This window comes from Coregonus lavaretus, assembly GCF_964263955.1.
Source record: "Coregonus lavaretus genome assembly, chromosome: 36".
Taxonomy (NCBI): Eukaryota; Metazoa; Chordata; class Actinopteri; order Salmoniformes; family Salmonidae; genus Coregonus; species Coregonus lavaretus.
This window is the reverse complement of record NC_140023.1, coordinates 22,051,899-22,069,277: the sequence shown is the minus strand read 5'-3', so window position 1 is coordinate 22,069,277 and position 17,379 is coordinate 22,051,899. Positions and strand designations below refer to the sequence as shown.

The 17,379-nt window shown below is 46.3% G+C and overlaps 1 protein-coding gene across 1 annotated transcript in view; it reads right to left on the bottom strand.

The window, feature by feature from the left end:
- LOC311110991 (adhesion G protein-coupled receptor A3-like) overlaps window positions 1-17,379 on the bottom strand; it is a gene marked incomplete at both ends in the record, with an annotated part of 251,186 nt that overhangs the window by 106,507 nt on the left and 127,300 nt on the right. Inside the window, 2 exon segments of the mRNA XM_084153664.1 lie at window positions 11,597-11,803; window positions 14,444-14,605. Coding sequence (XP_084009790.1) covers window positions 11,597-11,803; window positions 14,444-14,605 — 369 coding nt within the window.

The following is a 17,379-nucleotide window of genomic DNA, read 5'->3' as shown; positions in this document are numbered from 1 at the left end:
TATGATTTAGGAAATATTGTACCAGGCAGAGCTAGCTTTGTCACATTTTCTATACTTCTGTTCTGTTGTTTGCTTCTTTCTTTATCGCCATCTCTCTCTCTCCTATTCTTTCTCTGCTCGCTGACTTCTATTACCTGCTACCAAATCTGATATTGACAGAACGACACATGAAAAGTAAGGGAATGGTATGGTATGTGTTTAAATTATTAAACTGTTTCGCATTCTTTGAATTCTACTACTGAGAAAACTGAAAGGTTTTGTGATACCTAAGAGTGGTGTGTTGAAAAATGCAGAAATAGCACTGCATGTCCAAGGCTTTCTGATGCTGAACGTACACTACATGGCCAAAAGTATGTGGACACCCATTCAAATCGGTGGATTCGGCTATTTCAGCTACACCCGTTGCTGACAGGTGTATAAAATCGAACACACAGCCATGCAATCTCCATAGACAAACATTGGCAGTAGAAAGGCCCGTACTGAAGAACTCAGTGACTTTCAAGGTGGCACCGTCATAGGATGCCACCTTTCCAACAAGTCAGTTCGTCAAAGTGATGTTATTGTGAAGTGGAAACGTCTAGGAGCAACAACGGCTCAGCTGCAAAGTGGTAGGCCACACAAGCTCACAGAACGGGACCACCGAGTGCTGAAACATGTAGTGCGTAAAAACCGCCTGTCCTCGGTTGCAACACTCACTATCGAGTTCCAAACTGCCTCTGGAAGTAACATCAGCACAATAACTGTTCGTCAGGAGATTCATGAAATGGGTTTCCATGGCCGAGCAGCCGCACACAAGCCTAAGTTCACCATGTGCAATGCCAAGCGTCGGCTGGAGTGGTGTAAAGCTCGCCGCCATTAGACTCTGGAGCAGTGGAAACGCGTTCTCTTGAGTGAAGAATCATGCTTCACTATCAGGCAGTCCGACAGACGAATCTGGGTTTGGCGGATGCCAGGAGAACGCTACCTGCCCGAATGCATAGTGCCAACTGTAAAGTTTGGTGGAGGAGGCATAATGGTCTGGGGCTGTGTTTCATGGATCGGGCTAGGCCCTTTAGTTCCAGTGAAGGGAAATCTTAACGCTACAGTATATAATGACATTGTAGACGATTCTGTGCTTCCAATTTTGTGGCAACAGTTTGGGGAAGGCCCTTTCCTGTTTCAGCATGACAATGCCCCCGTGCACAAAGCAAGGTCCATACCGAAATGGTTTGTTGAGATCGGTGTGGAAGAACGTGACTGGCCTGCACAGAGCCCTGACCTCAACCCCATCGAACACCTTTGGGATGAATTGGAACACTGACTGCGAGCCAGGCCTAAACGCCCAACATAAGTGCCCGACATCACTAATGCTCTTGTGGCTGAATGGAAGCATACTTTTGGCCATATAGTGTATGTCCAGGTGCTATTATTACCTCCCCATGCAGATTAGGATTTATCGTAGTTCTGAGAGGTGCACTATTTAGGTCGGTCGGTCGGTTTCTGTCTGTATGTCTGTCTATCTGTCTGGTTATCTTCAGAGAAACATAGGAGCTAGACTGGATTACTGCCAAAGAAAAGGTTGCACACTTCAGTGACTGTGAGTGATGGATGAGCTCTCAGAACAAGCTTGTACGGAGGAGCAGGAATAATTTCATTACAGATACAGTACTTCCCCTCTTTTCCCCAAACGCTGCCTTAGAGAGAGTAATGGCTGGTTTGGGAAGAGGGTGCTGCATGTGGAATCATCATCGCCGATTACTTGGTGTCGAGTATGATTGTCTTCTTGGTGGGTCCTGCTTGTGGGTCTTCAGATGGCTGAAGAGGCCGATCCGGGAGCCACTTATGTTGGTGCAGTGTGGTGGTGGTGGGTAGGCCTTCTTGATGGAAAGTCTCTCCTTTTGAATTTGCCGCTTGTCCTCTTTTGGCACGGCGGATATCTTATTTGTGCCGTGCTACTCCCTCATGGACAGTTTTCCTCCATGTTGACCTATCTTTTTCAGTGTCCTCCCAGCTGGAGATGTTTATGTGGCACTTTTTTAGGTTATTATTTAGGTTGTCCTTGTACCACTTATTTTGTCCTCCAGGGGCCCACTGTCCTGCATTTAGTTGTGAATACAGGACCTGTTTTGGGAGGCAAGAGTTGGGCATCCTGACAACATGGCCAGTCCGTCCGAGCTGGTGTTGAGTGATGGTGGTGGGGATGCTGTTGATGTTTGCCTCCTCAAGGACACTGTTGTTGGTGCACCTGTCTTCCCAGCTGATCCTCATGATGTTGCGGAGGCATCTTTGGTGGTGCGACTCCCAGGCTTTAAGGTGCCTGCTGTATGTGGTCCATGTTTCTGACCCACACAGTAGGGTGGAGAGCACTGGATGTCGCGATCCTAGTAGACTCTTTTCCTCAGTCTTAAGGAGGTTCCACTGGCACAGATTAGGCGGTGGTGCATTTCTGTGTCAATGTTGGCTTTGGAGGAGAGAAGGCTGCTAAGGTAGGGAAAGTGGTCCACATTTTCAAGAGTGGTGTTGTCAACATTTTTAGCTGGGATCGGTGTATTTTTGTCAGGCTGTGGTTGGTGGAGGATTTTGGTATTTTTTATGTTTAGGGCTAGACCCAGAAGCTTGCATGCCTTTGCAAAAGCTTCCAGGATGCACTGAAGGTCCTCTTCCAAGTGGGCAGTGATGGCATTATTGTCTGCATACTGGAGCTCCACAATGGAAGTGTTGCTCTTGGCCTTGAATCTGTTGCAGTTGAAGAGTTTGCCGTCCGTGCTGTACAGGAGTTTGGGATCCCTGCGGCAGATTTTGTGGGTGCAATGGTGCAGCCCTGTTTAACTCCAGTGTCAACCTTGAAGGATTCCGTTTCAGCGCCACTGTTACTGAGCACTAAAGCTGACATGTTGTCATGCAGCAGTCGCAGTATTCTGGTGAATTTGTCAGGGCAGCCGATTCTTGACAGAATCAGCCAGAGGGCATTGCGGTTCACAGAGTCAAAGGCTTTTGTAAGGTCTATAAAGGCCATGTACAGTTGTTGCTTTTGCTACCTGCATTTTTCTTGCAGTTTTTGTGCTGTCTGTGGTGCCTCTGGATGGATAAAAGCCATACTGAGATTCTGGGAGGATTTGTTCTGACAGGGGAAGGAGTCGGTTGGCCAGTATGCATGCAACTGTTTTCCCGGTGTTGATATGCCACGGAAATCCCCACAGTCTGCTTTGTCCCCCTTTAAAAAAAAATAGTGACAATTAGGGCATCACTGAGTTCTGCATGGATTTCTTCCTTGTCCCATATCGTCAAAAGCAGGGCATGTATGTGTTCTAGGAACACTGGTCAGCCCTCCTTAAGGATTTCCGCAGGAATCCCATCAGGGCTGGTGGCTTTATTGTTCCGCATCTTCCTGATGGCATCTTGCACCTCCTGCAGGCTGGGTGGTTCTACCATGTCCTCCTTTGTGGATCACTGAGGTATGTGATCAATGACCTCCATCTCAACTGTTGTGCTTCTGTCGAGGAGCCCCTCGAAGTGCTCTTTCCACCTGGATTGAATTGATTCTTCATCCTTCAGCAGCTTTTGACCATCTTTGGAGCGAAGGGGGTTTAGGCCGTGGTAACTGAGTCCGTACACCGCCTTGGTGGCGCCTAAAAAGCCTCTGGAATCTCCGGCGTCTGCCAGCTGCTGGATCTCCAGGGCCTTTTCTGTCCACCATTTGTTTTTTAGTTCACTTACCCGGCGTTGGACATCTGCCTTCGCTTTGGCGTGAGCTTCTCTTTTGGCCTTGCAGTTGAAATCATTCTGCCTCACACAGAAGGTTCTCTGGTTGGTGTCAATTAGCTGTTCAATTTCTGAGTCATTCTCATCCAACCGGTCCTTGTGCTTTTTGCTTATAGCCGAGGGTGTCCTTGCAGGTGTTGAGGATGGTGGACTTGAGCATGCTCCAGTGTGTTTCAATATCCTCAGGATATTCTTTGGGCAGTTTTGCACCGAGAACAGTCTGGAGGTGTTGCCGTTTGCTGGCGTCACCCATACTATTGATGTGTTTATAAGAGAGGCTCTTGAGGCCCCCAACTACGGTGTCCATTTTAGGACACCTTCAGCCTCACCCCTCCTTGAGCCAATTGTCAACCCTTTTTGAGTCAATTGTACCCTCACTCCACATCCCTTGGGCCGTCGTTGGGTGTCCTAAAATGGACATTGTACATCACCTGACCCCACCCCAGAGCTCTGCTCCCTCTCTCAGGGACCATGTTGGGTCTCCTCTGCACTGCTACACTAATGTGGGAGTGGTTATGTATAGCAGAGGTTTTCAGAGTGAGGCACCCCACCCAAGCCCACCCCAGAGCTCTCTCAGTGGGCTCTGCTCCCTTTCTCTCTGAGGGACCTTTGGCAGGCTCTCCTCTGCACCGGGGCTGATAAGGCATTAACATTCCAGCCCTGTGTGGAGAATCAGCCAGGACCAGAAGCCTGTAATTACTGCAGTCCACTGCTGCTCCACATAAAGCAGACCTGTGGCAATTAGACAGAACATGTATGCAGACCATTTGGATGCATGGAGTAAATGTAGGACAGTAATAATAATAATGAGAAAAGGGGCTTTGGAAGATATAGCAGCAAATTTGTGTAGTGTGTAATGATGGAGTTAATGGGAATTTTCTAACAGACTGAGGTGGGATTTAAAGCTGTTTATTATGAGGTGTGTAGCAATAATGTAATAGCGGCTAATAATGTAGTAACTTTTGCATTCATAATCTAATAAATGCTGATATTGTAATACATTGCCAATAATGTAATAAATATGCTGAATGCAGGGGTATGGTCAAAGATTAGCCATTATATTGACAAGATGGTCGAGTGACCACTCTAACAATGGAAATACATGTCCTCAAATATGTAAGGCAGGTGGGAGGAGGCGAGATCAAGTGGGACCATTCTAGCCAATGAGAGGGCAGTTGAGAGGGGTGTTGAATATTCTATAAGGGGTGTTGTCGTCAACCGGCTGAATTCTATGGCGAAGGTATTTAAAATTAATCGATCTCATGAATATGTATAGCTTGTCTTGAATTTCAACAGGGACAACTCCGATATAAAGTTTTTTTTCTCAATGTCACGTGTACACTTATATCAGTACACTCGTAACAACCTAAGCATTACGAAACTTCTAATAGATCAAATAAGCCTCACTTATCAAAATAGCAATTTATGTTTATCTTGTCTCAATTTGACACTATTTCTTTGCCCCCATACAAAAACACCTCAACTGCTTAATAATTAAGGATCTACTTAATGTGGACATATTTTGGGCAGAGATATGGCTCTTGCTTCGCCACCCTCTCTCTGGTATGGTTCAGTTCAGTCTACAACTGGGTTCCCAGCAAACAGGGGACGTCCAAAGGACATTCTGTGACGTTCCCATAAGGTCCCTTTAAGGGTTTCAGCGTGACGTTATCCCACTCTAGGAACATTAAAACATGACGTTAACCTCAGGACCATAAGAGGACGTTCAGTACAGGTCCCTGTACTGGTATTTTGTACAAGGTATTTTGATGTCCATTAGGGAACGTTCTGAAAAAGTTTATATGTGGTTCTGATAGGACGTTATCCATGGGACATTCAATGACCACAAGGGGACATTTCATGATGGTCAAGGAGACGTCGCATGATGGTCCCAAGGGAACGTTCTCTGGGGGACCTTTGTCTAATTCCCTGTAAGTTACCAGGACGTCACTGAGGACTATGTCAGAACCTTTGTAGGGCGTTCTCAGGACTTTCATATTACTAATCATTAGGACATTGAGTGATGGTCCCAAGGGAACATCCCTTTAAACAGAAATTAGTCGTTAGGACGTCACCGGAACATCACAAAATGGTCGCCTAAAGTGGTCAGGACGTTGTGTCATGGTCCCCTGGGGGGACGGAGCCCTCGGCCAATTGGCCCACATTGGTGCTTTTATCGATATAGGGAAGAGACAGATAGACAGAGAAACAATGTGAAAGAGGGGGGAGAGAGAGAGAATCATAACATGTGGAGGGTTACCGTTGGTCATACCAATGAAATAACGCCAATGCTAAATGACTATGTTTCACTATTACCAAGGTGGCAGGTCAAATAAGTACAAAGAGAGGGCTTATGATGATAAATGTCATGCCGTTGCTTCAAGTGAGGAAAGTGTAACTCATGACTAAGTTGATATGACCTAATATCACAACTAACTGAAAGCACACTGTATTTCTCAGACTAAAATAAAAGGTTGAGGGTTTTCATCAACATTAACAATCGATGCCAGCCAGGGGCATCAACAATCCCTGTACGTCACATATCTATTAATCAGCTATGTGTCACTGATAATGCCCTCACCTCAACCCACCCCCTATAAGCAGAGGAGGATTTCAAGGAATTCAATCTACAATAAAAGCATGCCTTGCTATAAGGAATGTTGAAGCACTGTATGCACAAAGAAACCTTGTCAAGGGCAAACAACAACTACATTGTGTAGTGCAGTGCAGCAGAGTCCAAAGTTTCATATAAACCATTATGCAGCAAAGTAACGCTCTGACTGCATAGCATAGGACAGCCAGCAGCAAACGGATAAGGAGGAGCTAGCTTCATAATACAGCATTGTACAGCCAGCAGTCCAGTACAGCACGAGCGTGGTAATGCAACAGAGTCACTTAATGAAACAGTGTGAGTGCTGTACTGCGGCAGAGCAGGACCAGGTAGGGGATGGGAATGGAATGGAGGATGTGTGCGTCTGTGTGTGTGTACGGTGTGTGTTTGTGTGTGTGTGTTTGTGTGTGTGCGTGCGTGCGTACCCGACCCGCTCAGGGACGCAGGCGTGACAAAGGACAGCCAGGGCCATTCTGCTGCACAAAGCCCAGTCAGCTAGAGCGACTAGGCTCCAAAGGCACAAAGATAACCAAATTTCCTCTGTCCTGTTCAGCGAAATGGACAGATCTCCCCAACTGCTCGGCGATGGAACTATTTCTCTTTCTCAATGTCTCTTTCTCTATTGATCCCTCTGTCTCTCTCTCTCACCCTCTCTCTGTCTGCTTCTCAATTTCCTATCCCTTCTCTTCATCCATCGTGTTTCCCTGTCTCTCCCTCTTTCTCATTCTTCCTAAATTCCAGTTCTCTTTTTGCTTTCTCCTTCCCTCCCTCCCTCCCTCCCTCCCTCCCTCTCCCTCTCTCTACCTCTCACCCTCCCTCTTCTTATTGCGAGGAGTAGAGGAGAGGGTTTCCACAGTGTTTAGCATTCAGAACCTCACTGCAGCATCACAGGCCTGTTTGTTTCAGGAAAAATACAATTCTTAGTTTTATTTTTTGTATGCTTTTGCAGTTATAGAACACAGCACAAATGCAAATGAACTCATATGTATGGTCACAGACAACCACACACACACACACATATCACACACATACACAATAAGTATCTGCACTGAAACCCATGAAAATAATGGACATGACATTTGGCACACATACGACTAACCTTGAGTAATTCGGGTATGAATCGTGCAGGGGAATTTGCATGATTTCCTCTCTGTACTTCTGCTCGTCTAAGAGAATACAGGTCAACGTGCTAATGAACAGCCTTCACTCTGTCGATACCCACTTAAATGGCTTAATTCCTCCAATGGTTTATGCACAGAATTCTCAACAACACTCCTAGTCTGTATCTACATTATGAAAGCTGTGTGGTCCTGTTTGGCTCAGTTGCTAAGAGTGTGCCGCTAACAATACCAGGGTTGTGAGTTAAATTCCCACTGGGGTCACATGCTTAAATGTATGCACTCACAAGTCGCTTCGGATAAAAGTGCATACTAAATGGAATTAATTATTATATTATAAATCACTATCAGGGAATTACTGAATCTGTGTTCAAAAAGTAGGTTGTGTCAGTTCAATTTGTCTCTGAGCACTTGTTGCATGAGATATTTGGTGGTTGTGTCTTTCTGCCTGTGGTTGTGTCTTTCTGCCTGTGGTTGTGTATTTCCAGCACCAACAGTCCCTGGATGAGGTAGCAGCTCTAACCTGCAGGGTGACTGTTTAGCGGCTAACGGCTAACAGCAGCATCATTAAAAAGCACTAAAGCTCTATGGAGCAGGAACGCTATCTAAAGAGAGGGGTTAGCATATCCCACCAGCTCAGCCACAGGCCCTCACTAATTAATTATGTCTTAATGAGCAAGGGGGAGAGAAGTGACTGGTAAATATTGTCCTAACTGGCCTGGCCGATACCTCTACTGTAGGGTATCACTGGGCCCCCCTGTGGTCTTAGCTATTCAGTTAGCTTTTAAGACATGACTGTGACTCTAGCAGACATTTTTAATCACACCCTCACAGTGCATAAAAACACTTGGAGGCGTGATATCTTGAAACTGCTCTTTTAATGATTTCATTTAAATGAAACAATGTGAAAATGCAAGGCAAACAATGCCATCGTGAGCAGCAGTATTCCAAACTCATTTTGGATTAATTGTAGTGTCCCATTATTCAAAACTGTTATTTTACGCACGAGTGTGCGATTAGGTGCTAAACGTCGGCATAGATGGCTAATTGTCAGACTTTGAACCTACAAATATTTTTGGCTTAACATAAGACAATTAAAAACAAAAAATTATGAAAAAGGCTCTGGGCAATTACATCAGATGAGATTAATAATGTTTACCAGATGGCACTGAAAGAGAATCTGCTTTGGTGATAAGTAGGTGATAATATGAACGATGTAGAGTAGCGTTAAACTCAGGTGATATTATCAAAGACAGCATCATTAGCTGTATTTCGCACCCATGAGAATGCTTCTCCTCTCTAGAACTAATCTTTATTAATAGGCATGCAAAATGCGTGAAATTAAACTAAATAATACAGTAGTTTACTGGCAGACTCTATGATGCCCCTGATATTCTGTTATTATACATTTTGTTTGAAGTGACTGTGCAGCTTGGCACTGTTGAGGGGAGAGTGTGTGGTCTTTCAGTGAAATTCTTTTGAGGAAATCCACAAACCAGATGCCTTCTATTTCACTGTTATCCCATCCAATTAGCTACCAGCCAGACATTTGAAAACATGTGTGTTGGATGGAGCTGGTGACTGAGGTCTGGCATCTAGTGACTGTGTGTGTTTGTGTGTGTGCACATGCGTGTGATCGTGGTTGTGCGCATGTAAGCGTGTGTGTGTGTGTTTGTGGGTGTGTGTGTGTGTGTGTGTGTGTGTGTGCTATGCCACCCGTTTGGCTGTGTGTGGGCACAGCGTGACCATATGTTCTGTGCAGTAGTTCAGTTTAACCTAGCACAGCACTAAACAGGCATGAGACACAGCCAGTGAGATAGAGATCAGACACTCAGAAAGTGGGGGCTAAAACAGCACTATGGCTTAAATACCATCAGTAGTACAGAGTACACTGAACTAATCACAGCACAGAGAGGGGGTGAGAAAATGGAAGGATACAATGGTCTACAATTCCTCCAAACATGCAGTGTTCTATACTGAGGAAAGAAGAGACGGGAACGATGATATTTGTGGAAGTAGCCTCTCCTCCTGAGGGATGTTGTATGTCTGAGTCAGTTTTAGTGAAAACGTGAGAGTGGAAGATTAGTGTGTGTGTGTTTGTGTATGTGTGTGTGTATTTGTGTGCTTGTGTGCGTGCGCGTGTGCATGAGTGTGTGTGGCCTGAATGGATTTGCTCTCTAAATCAACACTGAACACACACGCCGTCTTCACAGTCAAAGTGATGAGCGGTAGGGCCAGGCTCCCGCTTTGCATCTTTAATTGCTTTCTGTCTACCGGTGAAACAAGGACAATCAAAGGGAACCACTGAGCCCTGCAGCAGCCCTGCACCTACACCTCCAGCCACCGCGAGGAACTACAGACAGAAGTTGAATACCCCCCCCCCCCCACCCCAATGGTAGAAGCCTTGCCTAAGGACATGTGCCAGTACCCACCGTATTGGAATTCAAAGGGGGGAATCCCAACGTAACTGTTGACTACATTAGGATGACTAGCTGTCCAGCACTCATTTGGTGAGAACCACAGACAATTGTCATTTAGCAATAGCTAAATATTGCCATGTAGCAATAGCATATTGCAGTTATTGCTGGTGTGAATGTCATTGTTATCCACAAGTGTATAACAGTAAAACCAATAACAGTAAACCGATTTCTCCAGGATTCTAATTCAAATCCTGTAAATGGCATTCCTATGCACAAAACAATCCTAACAGATGCCTACATGAGAAATGGCAATTGAGGCTGATTACTGGGGTGGAAAAGCGCCCTCTAAACAGTGGATGTGAGTGGCTGCCAGGGCGGCTGTTACAGTGCAGTGAGGAAGGGCCTGTGAGGCCGTGCCAGATCGGCAGTAATTGGAGGGGCCTTTGCATATGCAGTGCCACGTCGGAGGGTTGTACTCCCAGAGCAGAGCAGAGAAGAGCAAGGACGAGGCCAGTGCCAGAGAGAGAGAGAGAGAGAGAGAGAGAGAGAGAGAGAGAGGGCTGGCAGCATTTCCATCCCAACCCTAAGTGGCCCACTGCTGCTCTGAGTGCACCTCACAATGTCACATTCCCATTGAGCGCTCACTTTCTCAATGACAATCACTCCCTGTCTTTCAAGCCACACGTCTATCAAGCCACACAGGTTTTGTTTGGAATTGGTTCACTTCTATAAGCCTAGTCATGCTCTCGACCTCTGTCATTGGTCATCACAAAGGGACAGCTTAGTCATTAAAAGGAATGCATTGCTTTCCTCCACAATCGCTAGTCCATCTGAGATCGCTGCACAGCTGCACTGGGCACTGCAACCAAGCTAAATAATAGCTGAGCACAGTAGACAGTCTTAACTAATCATAAGAGGACACAGTCAACAAACAAGCAGAAACACGCAGGCACGCAAGCAAACATGCACACACACCCACACAAGTACGTACACACACACACACCCACACAAGTACGTACACACACACACACACACACACACACACAGTAGCTGATGGGTATAACTACCTACTGAAATATTGCAAAACAATGCCACTTCAATGCCAGAGGAGTGTTTTTCCCTGTCTGCATATGTAGACTGTAAGGTGTAGCTGACGTGGCATCTGTCATTTGGGATGGGCCAGCAGGAGGTATGATGGGGTAACAGTGATTTAGTGTGACAGGGATACAAGGCCACAGTATCCATCAAAGGAGAGTGGCCTACATACACTGACTCCAAAACTACCCCACCAATCCCGACCCTTCCCCCTTCACAGTGCAACCTATCACAGGCTGATCTACAGCAAAACAGGATGTCAATTTATGGAGACTAATAGACAACAAGTCTGCCAGACAGGAGCACTGCCCTATTATTCTTACACCAAAGTGGGTGCATTTGAATCTTGACCATAATACGCTGCATTATGTACAAAAACATAGACAGAGAGAACTTTAGGACAGAAATAAAATGTCTAATCTTTGATTAACTGTTACTGTACCATAGAAATATAATTCCTAGAACAGACATTCTCATTCAAGTCAACGTTCTGTAACGGGTGGACCGGCAGCCATATTGAGTGTATGTTGTACTCATTAACCGTGGAGTAAAAGCAGGAAGTTCATCCTTCAATGTTTTATTATCAAGTCATCTATTTCTATGTCCTGTACCTTGCTGAGTTGGCTTGCGGGGGAGCCGCTGCCGTTGACCGTGTGACATTTGAAGTTGAGCAGTGTGTCCCCGATGGCATCCTGGGTCCCATCGGCCCTCTGACCAGAGAGGGGTGGCAGGGGGGCTCTCTGTACTGCCATACACGAAAGACCCTGGAAGTTAGACGGCTTGATCAGAAAGGCCTCCAGGGCTATGTTTGGGGACACCTGGATGGAGACAGAGTGATAGGGAGAAGGGGAGTAAGTGAGTTTATCTTCCTGGTCTGAACATAAATGGCTGATCATTGAAAGTGTCATTCTGAAGTGTCATTCTGCATTGAATCGATAAAAAGATGTTTGCTGATCATGCTGAGCTGCGAGACTAAAAAGATGATGAACAACACTGAGCTCCAAAATTATTTTTTTGAGCCAAAAGATGATACCACACTTTGGATTTGGAATGATACAGTGACTATGAGGTTAAAGTGCTGGCTGAACTTTAATTTGAGGGTATTTTCATCCATATCGGGTGAACCGTTTAGGAATTACAGCATGAATAATTATTCACGATTCTTGAGTGAGAAAGTTAGATGCACAAATATCATACCCCCCCCAAAAAATGCTAACCTTCCCTGTTATTGTAATGGCGAGAGGCTAGTATGTCTTGGGGTATGATATTTGTGTGTCTGTAACTTTTTCACAATTCATTCAGGATTCTCCACAATCATGGTAGCATCCACATTAATGTAGAAGTGTTTAGAGACATATTCTATTCTTATGTACAATAAAAGTGACTCCAAAATGACACAATACATTATTTATCATTTGTTTCTATTGGGCACAAAATAACATGAAACACAACCAAAACAAACAGCAAATGCATCAAACAAACGTGTAGAGTCACACGCTTGATGTAGTCATTCCATGCTATGAATATGGGACTTAATACTTAACTTTTTACTACTTTTAATATACACTGCTCAAAAAAATAAAGGGAACACTAAAATAACACATCCTAGATCTGAATGAATGAAATAATCTTATTAAATACTTTTTTCTTTACATAGTTGAATGTGCTGACAACAAAATCACACAGAAATTATCAATGGAAATCAAATTTATCAACCCATGGAGGTCTGGATTTGGAGTCACCCTCAAAATTATAGTGGAAAACCACACTACAGGCTGATCCAACTTTGATGTAATGTCCTTAAAACAAGTCAAATGAGGCTCAGTAGTGTGTGTGGCCTCCACGTGCCTGTATGACCTCCCTACAACGCCTGGGCATGCTCCTGATGAGGTGGCGGATGGTCTCCTGAGGGATCTCCTCCCAGACCTGGACTAAAGCATACGCCAACTCCTGAACAGTCTGTGGTGCAACGTGGCGTGGGTGGATGGAGCGAGACATGATGTCCCAGATGTGCTCAATTGGATTCAGGTCTGGGGAACGGGCGGGCCAGTCCATAGCATCAATGCCTTCCTCTTGCAGGAACTGCTGACACACTCCAGCCACATGAGGTCTAGCATTGTCTTGCATTAGGAGGAACCCAGGGCCAACCGCACCAGCATATGGTCTCACAAGGGGTCTGAGGATCTCATCTCGGTACCTAATGGCAGTCAGGCTACCTCTGGCGAGCACATGGAGGGCTGTGCGGCCCCCCAAAGAAATGCCACCCCACACCATGACTGACCCACCGCCAAACCGGTCATGCTGGAGGATGTTGCAGGCAGCAGAACGTTCTCCACGGCGTCTCCAGACTCTGTCACGTCTGTCACATGCTCAGTGTGAACCTGCTTTCATCTGTGAAGAGCACAAGGCGCCAGTGGCGAATTTGCCAATCTTGGTGTTCTCTGGCAAATGCCAAACGTCCTGCACGGTGTTGGGCTGTAAGCACAACCCTCACCTGTGGACGTCGGGCCCTCATACCACCCTCATGGAGTCTGTTTCTGACCGTTTGAGCAGACACATGCACATTTGTGGGCTGCTGGAGGTCATTTTGCAGGGCTCTGGCAGTGCTCCTCCTGCTCCTCCTTGCACAAAGGCGGAGGTAGCAGTCCTGCTGCTGGGTTGTTGCCCTCCTACGGCCTCCTCCACGCCTCCTGATGTACTGGCCTGTCTCCTGGTAGCGCCTCCATGCTCTGGACACTACGCTGACAGACACAGCAAACCTTCTTGCCACAGCTCGCATTGATGTGCCATCCTGGATGAGCTGCACTACCTGAGCCACTTGTGTGGGTTGTAGACTCCGTCTCATGCTACCACTAGAGTGAAAGCACCGCCAGCATTCAAAAGTGACCAAAACATCAGCCAGGAAGCATAGGAACTGAGAAGTGGTCTGTGGTCACCACCTGTAAAGCAGTCCTTTATTGGGGGTGTCTTGCTAATTGCCTATAATTTCCACCTGTTGTCTATTCAATTTGCACAACAGCATGGGAAATGTATTGTCAATCAGTGTTGCTTCCTAAGTGGACAGTTTGATTTCACAGAAGTGTGATTGACTTGGAGTTACATTGTGTTGTTTAAGTGTTCCCTTAATTTTTTTTGAGCAGTGTACATATACGTGAATTTCTCCCAATACTTGTGGTCCTCTAAAATGGGGGATACTACAGTGCTGTAATTTTAAATTAAAGCTGACAGTCTGCACTTTAAACTCATTGTCATTGTATGATTTCAAATCCAAAGCGCTGGAGTACAGAGCCAAAACAACAACAACAAAAGGTGTCCCTGTCCCAATACTTTCTGAGCTCACTGTAGCTTTGATTCAGAAACCAATCTTGGTAACACGTTTTAAGGTATCCTTTTAAGGGGTTAAAGAGTGAACATATAGTTGATAGAAATGTGAGTGCATTTGATGTTTGTTTACCTACCTTTGAAATGACCTGCGTGTCTATGGTGAGAGCCAAGTCTGCGATGCGCTCCACACACTGAACGATGCGCGTACATGCCCTGGCCTCGTTCTGAGCCATCCACAGGATGTGTTCCTCCACCAGCATCATGTTACTGGCTATGTCAGAGATATAGTCCCCTAGCTACAGGATTCAGGAAGATAGAAAGTAGATCTGCCATTAGCATCTATCACATCTACTAAAGAGAAGCCATGTATTATCCCAAAACGGAATGATGAGGGTGGTGATGGTGACTTTATTCATTATATAAAGATTTTATTTAGATTAGGGTCTCCAATGGGGCATAACCACTTCATTGTGATGACAGTTGAACTATTTACATCAATTTCACAGTTTCTTTATTCTAACTGTTCGGTGGAGAGATTTGGTTGGCATTGATCAAGGTGTATCTGGGGATCCATGTATTGGTAGGTTTTCTAGTAGGACTCTGTGTTGAGGAGAGCTCCAAATAATGATCTTCTCACAGAAAAATTGAAATACAATTCCACTATACTACTCTGACCTCTTTTGTGTGCAGACCCTCTGGTTGCCTTCAATCGTATAAAGCTGGGGTATTCAACCAGGGGTCCGCAACCCCCTGTCATTTTTACTTTCAATGTTTTTATGAATATTGCTATTAACAAAAATATATATATACAAAAATCTACTAAATCTATTCATTTTAAAATTTTGATTACATCACCTGATGTTAAGACAAGACGTTGATATTTTTTTGGGGGGGGCTAACAGATTTTCTGGGGGGGGGGGGGGGGGGGGGGCTAACATATGATGGGGATCCCTAGGCCTCCGGTTTGCCTCGGCAGGGGTCCCCAGGCAAGAATAGGTTGAAGACCCCTGGTATAAAGGAAATACATTTTGAATTGGTTAGGGGGATAGCTGAAGTACCTCTTCATCAACTTAGCTCTCAGGTGCATGATTGTCATAAGCATGAAAAGAAGGATGACAGAAAACACACAGCTTTTCCTAATTGATTTGAAGTATAGCCTGGACGGTGGCAGGCTAAGACTCTTTTTATTCCTAGACTGTGAGTGCATTTAGCGTAATGTACGGTTTCTCAAATCGAGTTCCGTTAATCTCCATTTAAGCCACATGTCAAACTCATTCCACGGAGGGCCGAGTGTCTGCGGGTTTACACTCCTTTTCCTTGATTGATGAATTAAGATCTCTAATTAGTAAGGAACTCCCCTCACCTGGTTGTCTCAGTCTTAATTGAAAGGAAAAAAATAAAACCAGCAGACACTAGGTGTCACGACTGCCGCCGAGGCTGCCTCCCCTCCTTGTTCGGGCAGGTTTTGGCGTTCGTCGTCACCGGCTTACTAGGTGCTGCCGATCTATTTATCATCACTCCACTTGTCTTGTCTAATTAATCACACATACCTGGTTCTTATCCTCAATTAGTCATTGTATAAGTGTTCCCTCTGCTTCCTTGTCTGTGTGGGTGATTGTTTGTAGTGAGCTGTGTGTAGCTCGGTTGAGCTACCCTTACCTTGTTGTTGCCAGGGTAGATATTTCCCCTGTGCCTGAGTTGCTGGCCAGCTTGGGGGAAGCGATGGATCGGGTTCTTCAGGTTGTCCAACGCCTGGAGAGGAGCAGACCCGATCTGTCGAGACCAGCTGGACAACCGGAACCAGCCACCTACACCCCAGCACCAGGAGGGATCCAGATATCCCGACCACGGGCGTTTGAGGGGACAGCGGTGCTGTGCCAGGGATTCCTCCTCCAATTGGAGCTTTACTTCACCAGCATCAGGCCGGCACCATCGGAGCGGAAGAAGGTGTCCGTCCTCGTTTCCTGCCTCTGTGGGAAAGCCCTGGAGTGGGCCAACGCGGTGTGGAACGAAGGAGGAGCCGCGTTGGAGGACTACAGGTAGTTCGCTTGCCTCTTTCGGGCGGTATTCAACCACCCGCCCGAGGGTCGAAAGGCGGGTGAGCGACTGGTCCACCTGAGGCAGGGGACGAGGACTGCGCAGGACTTCGCGTTGGAGTTCCGGACGCTGGCAGCGGTGTCCGGGTGGAACAAGCGGGCCCTGATCGACCATTTCCGGTGCCATCTGCTGGAGGACGTCCGATGGGAGCTAGCCTGCCGGGACACCATGTTGTCCTTCGATAAACTGGTGGACATGGCCATTCAGTTGGACAACCTGCTGGTAGCCAGAGGACGTCCTGGTAGGGGTCTGCCCATTTCCACCCCGGAAGACTCGGACCTCGAGCAGATGGATCTGGGTGGAGCCACTGGTCGAGAGAGCGGAGGAGGACAGCGACAGTGCCACTCTGGTGGCACGAAGGGACAATCCACCACACGTCGTAGGCAACGTTCTTTTGGGCCTGGAGGCGGCAGGCAGGGCACTCACGCATCACCCCAGGTATCGAACACCCACACTTGTTCAGAGCCCTTTGTTGCACACTGTACCCTACCTATCCACTTTACCAATCACATGGTAGTTCCCCAGTGTAAGGCGCTAGTCGATTCAGGCGCAGCTGGGAACTTTATGTATAGGGAATTTGCACGCCGTCAAGGCATTTCATTGGTTCCCCTCTCCATTCCACGTCTCCTCAGAGCACTCGATAGTCGACCATTAGGGTCTGGATTTGTTACGGAAGTCACTATACCAGTCACCATGATCACCCAGGAGAATAATTTTGAGCAGGTGATTTTTTTTATTATTGAATCTCCTGCTTTCCCTGTGGTATTAGGTATCCCTTGGTTAGCACTCCACAACCCCACCTTCTCATGGCCACAGAGGGCTCTCACGGGGTGGTCGCGTGAGTGTCAGGGTAGGTGTCTAGACGTTTATGTTGGTGCAACCACGGTGGAAAGTCCAGATAGTACCTCCCCCGTGCGCATTCCTCCCGAATACCGTGATCTGGCGCAAGCGTTCTCTAAAACGCAGGCGACTA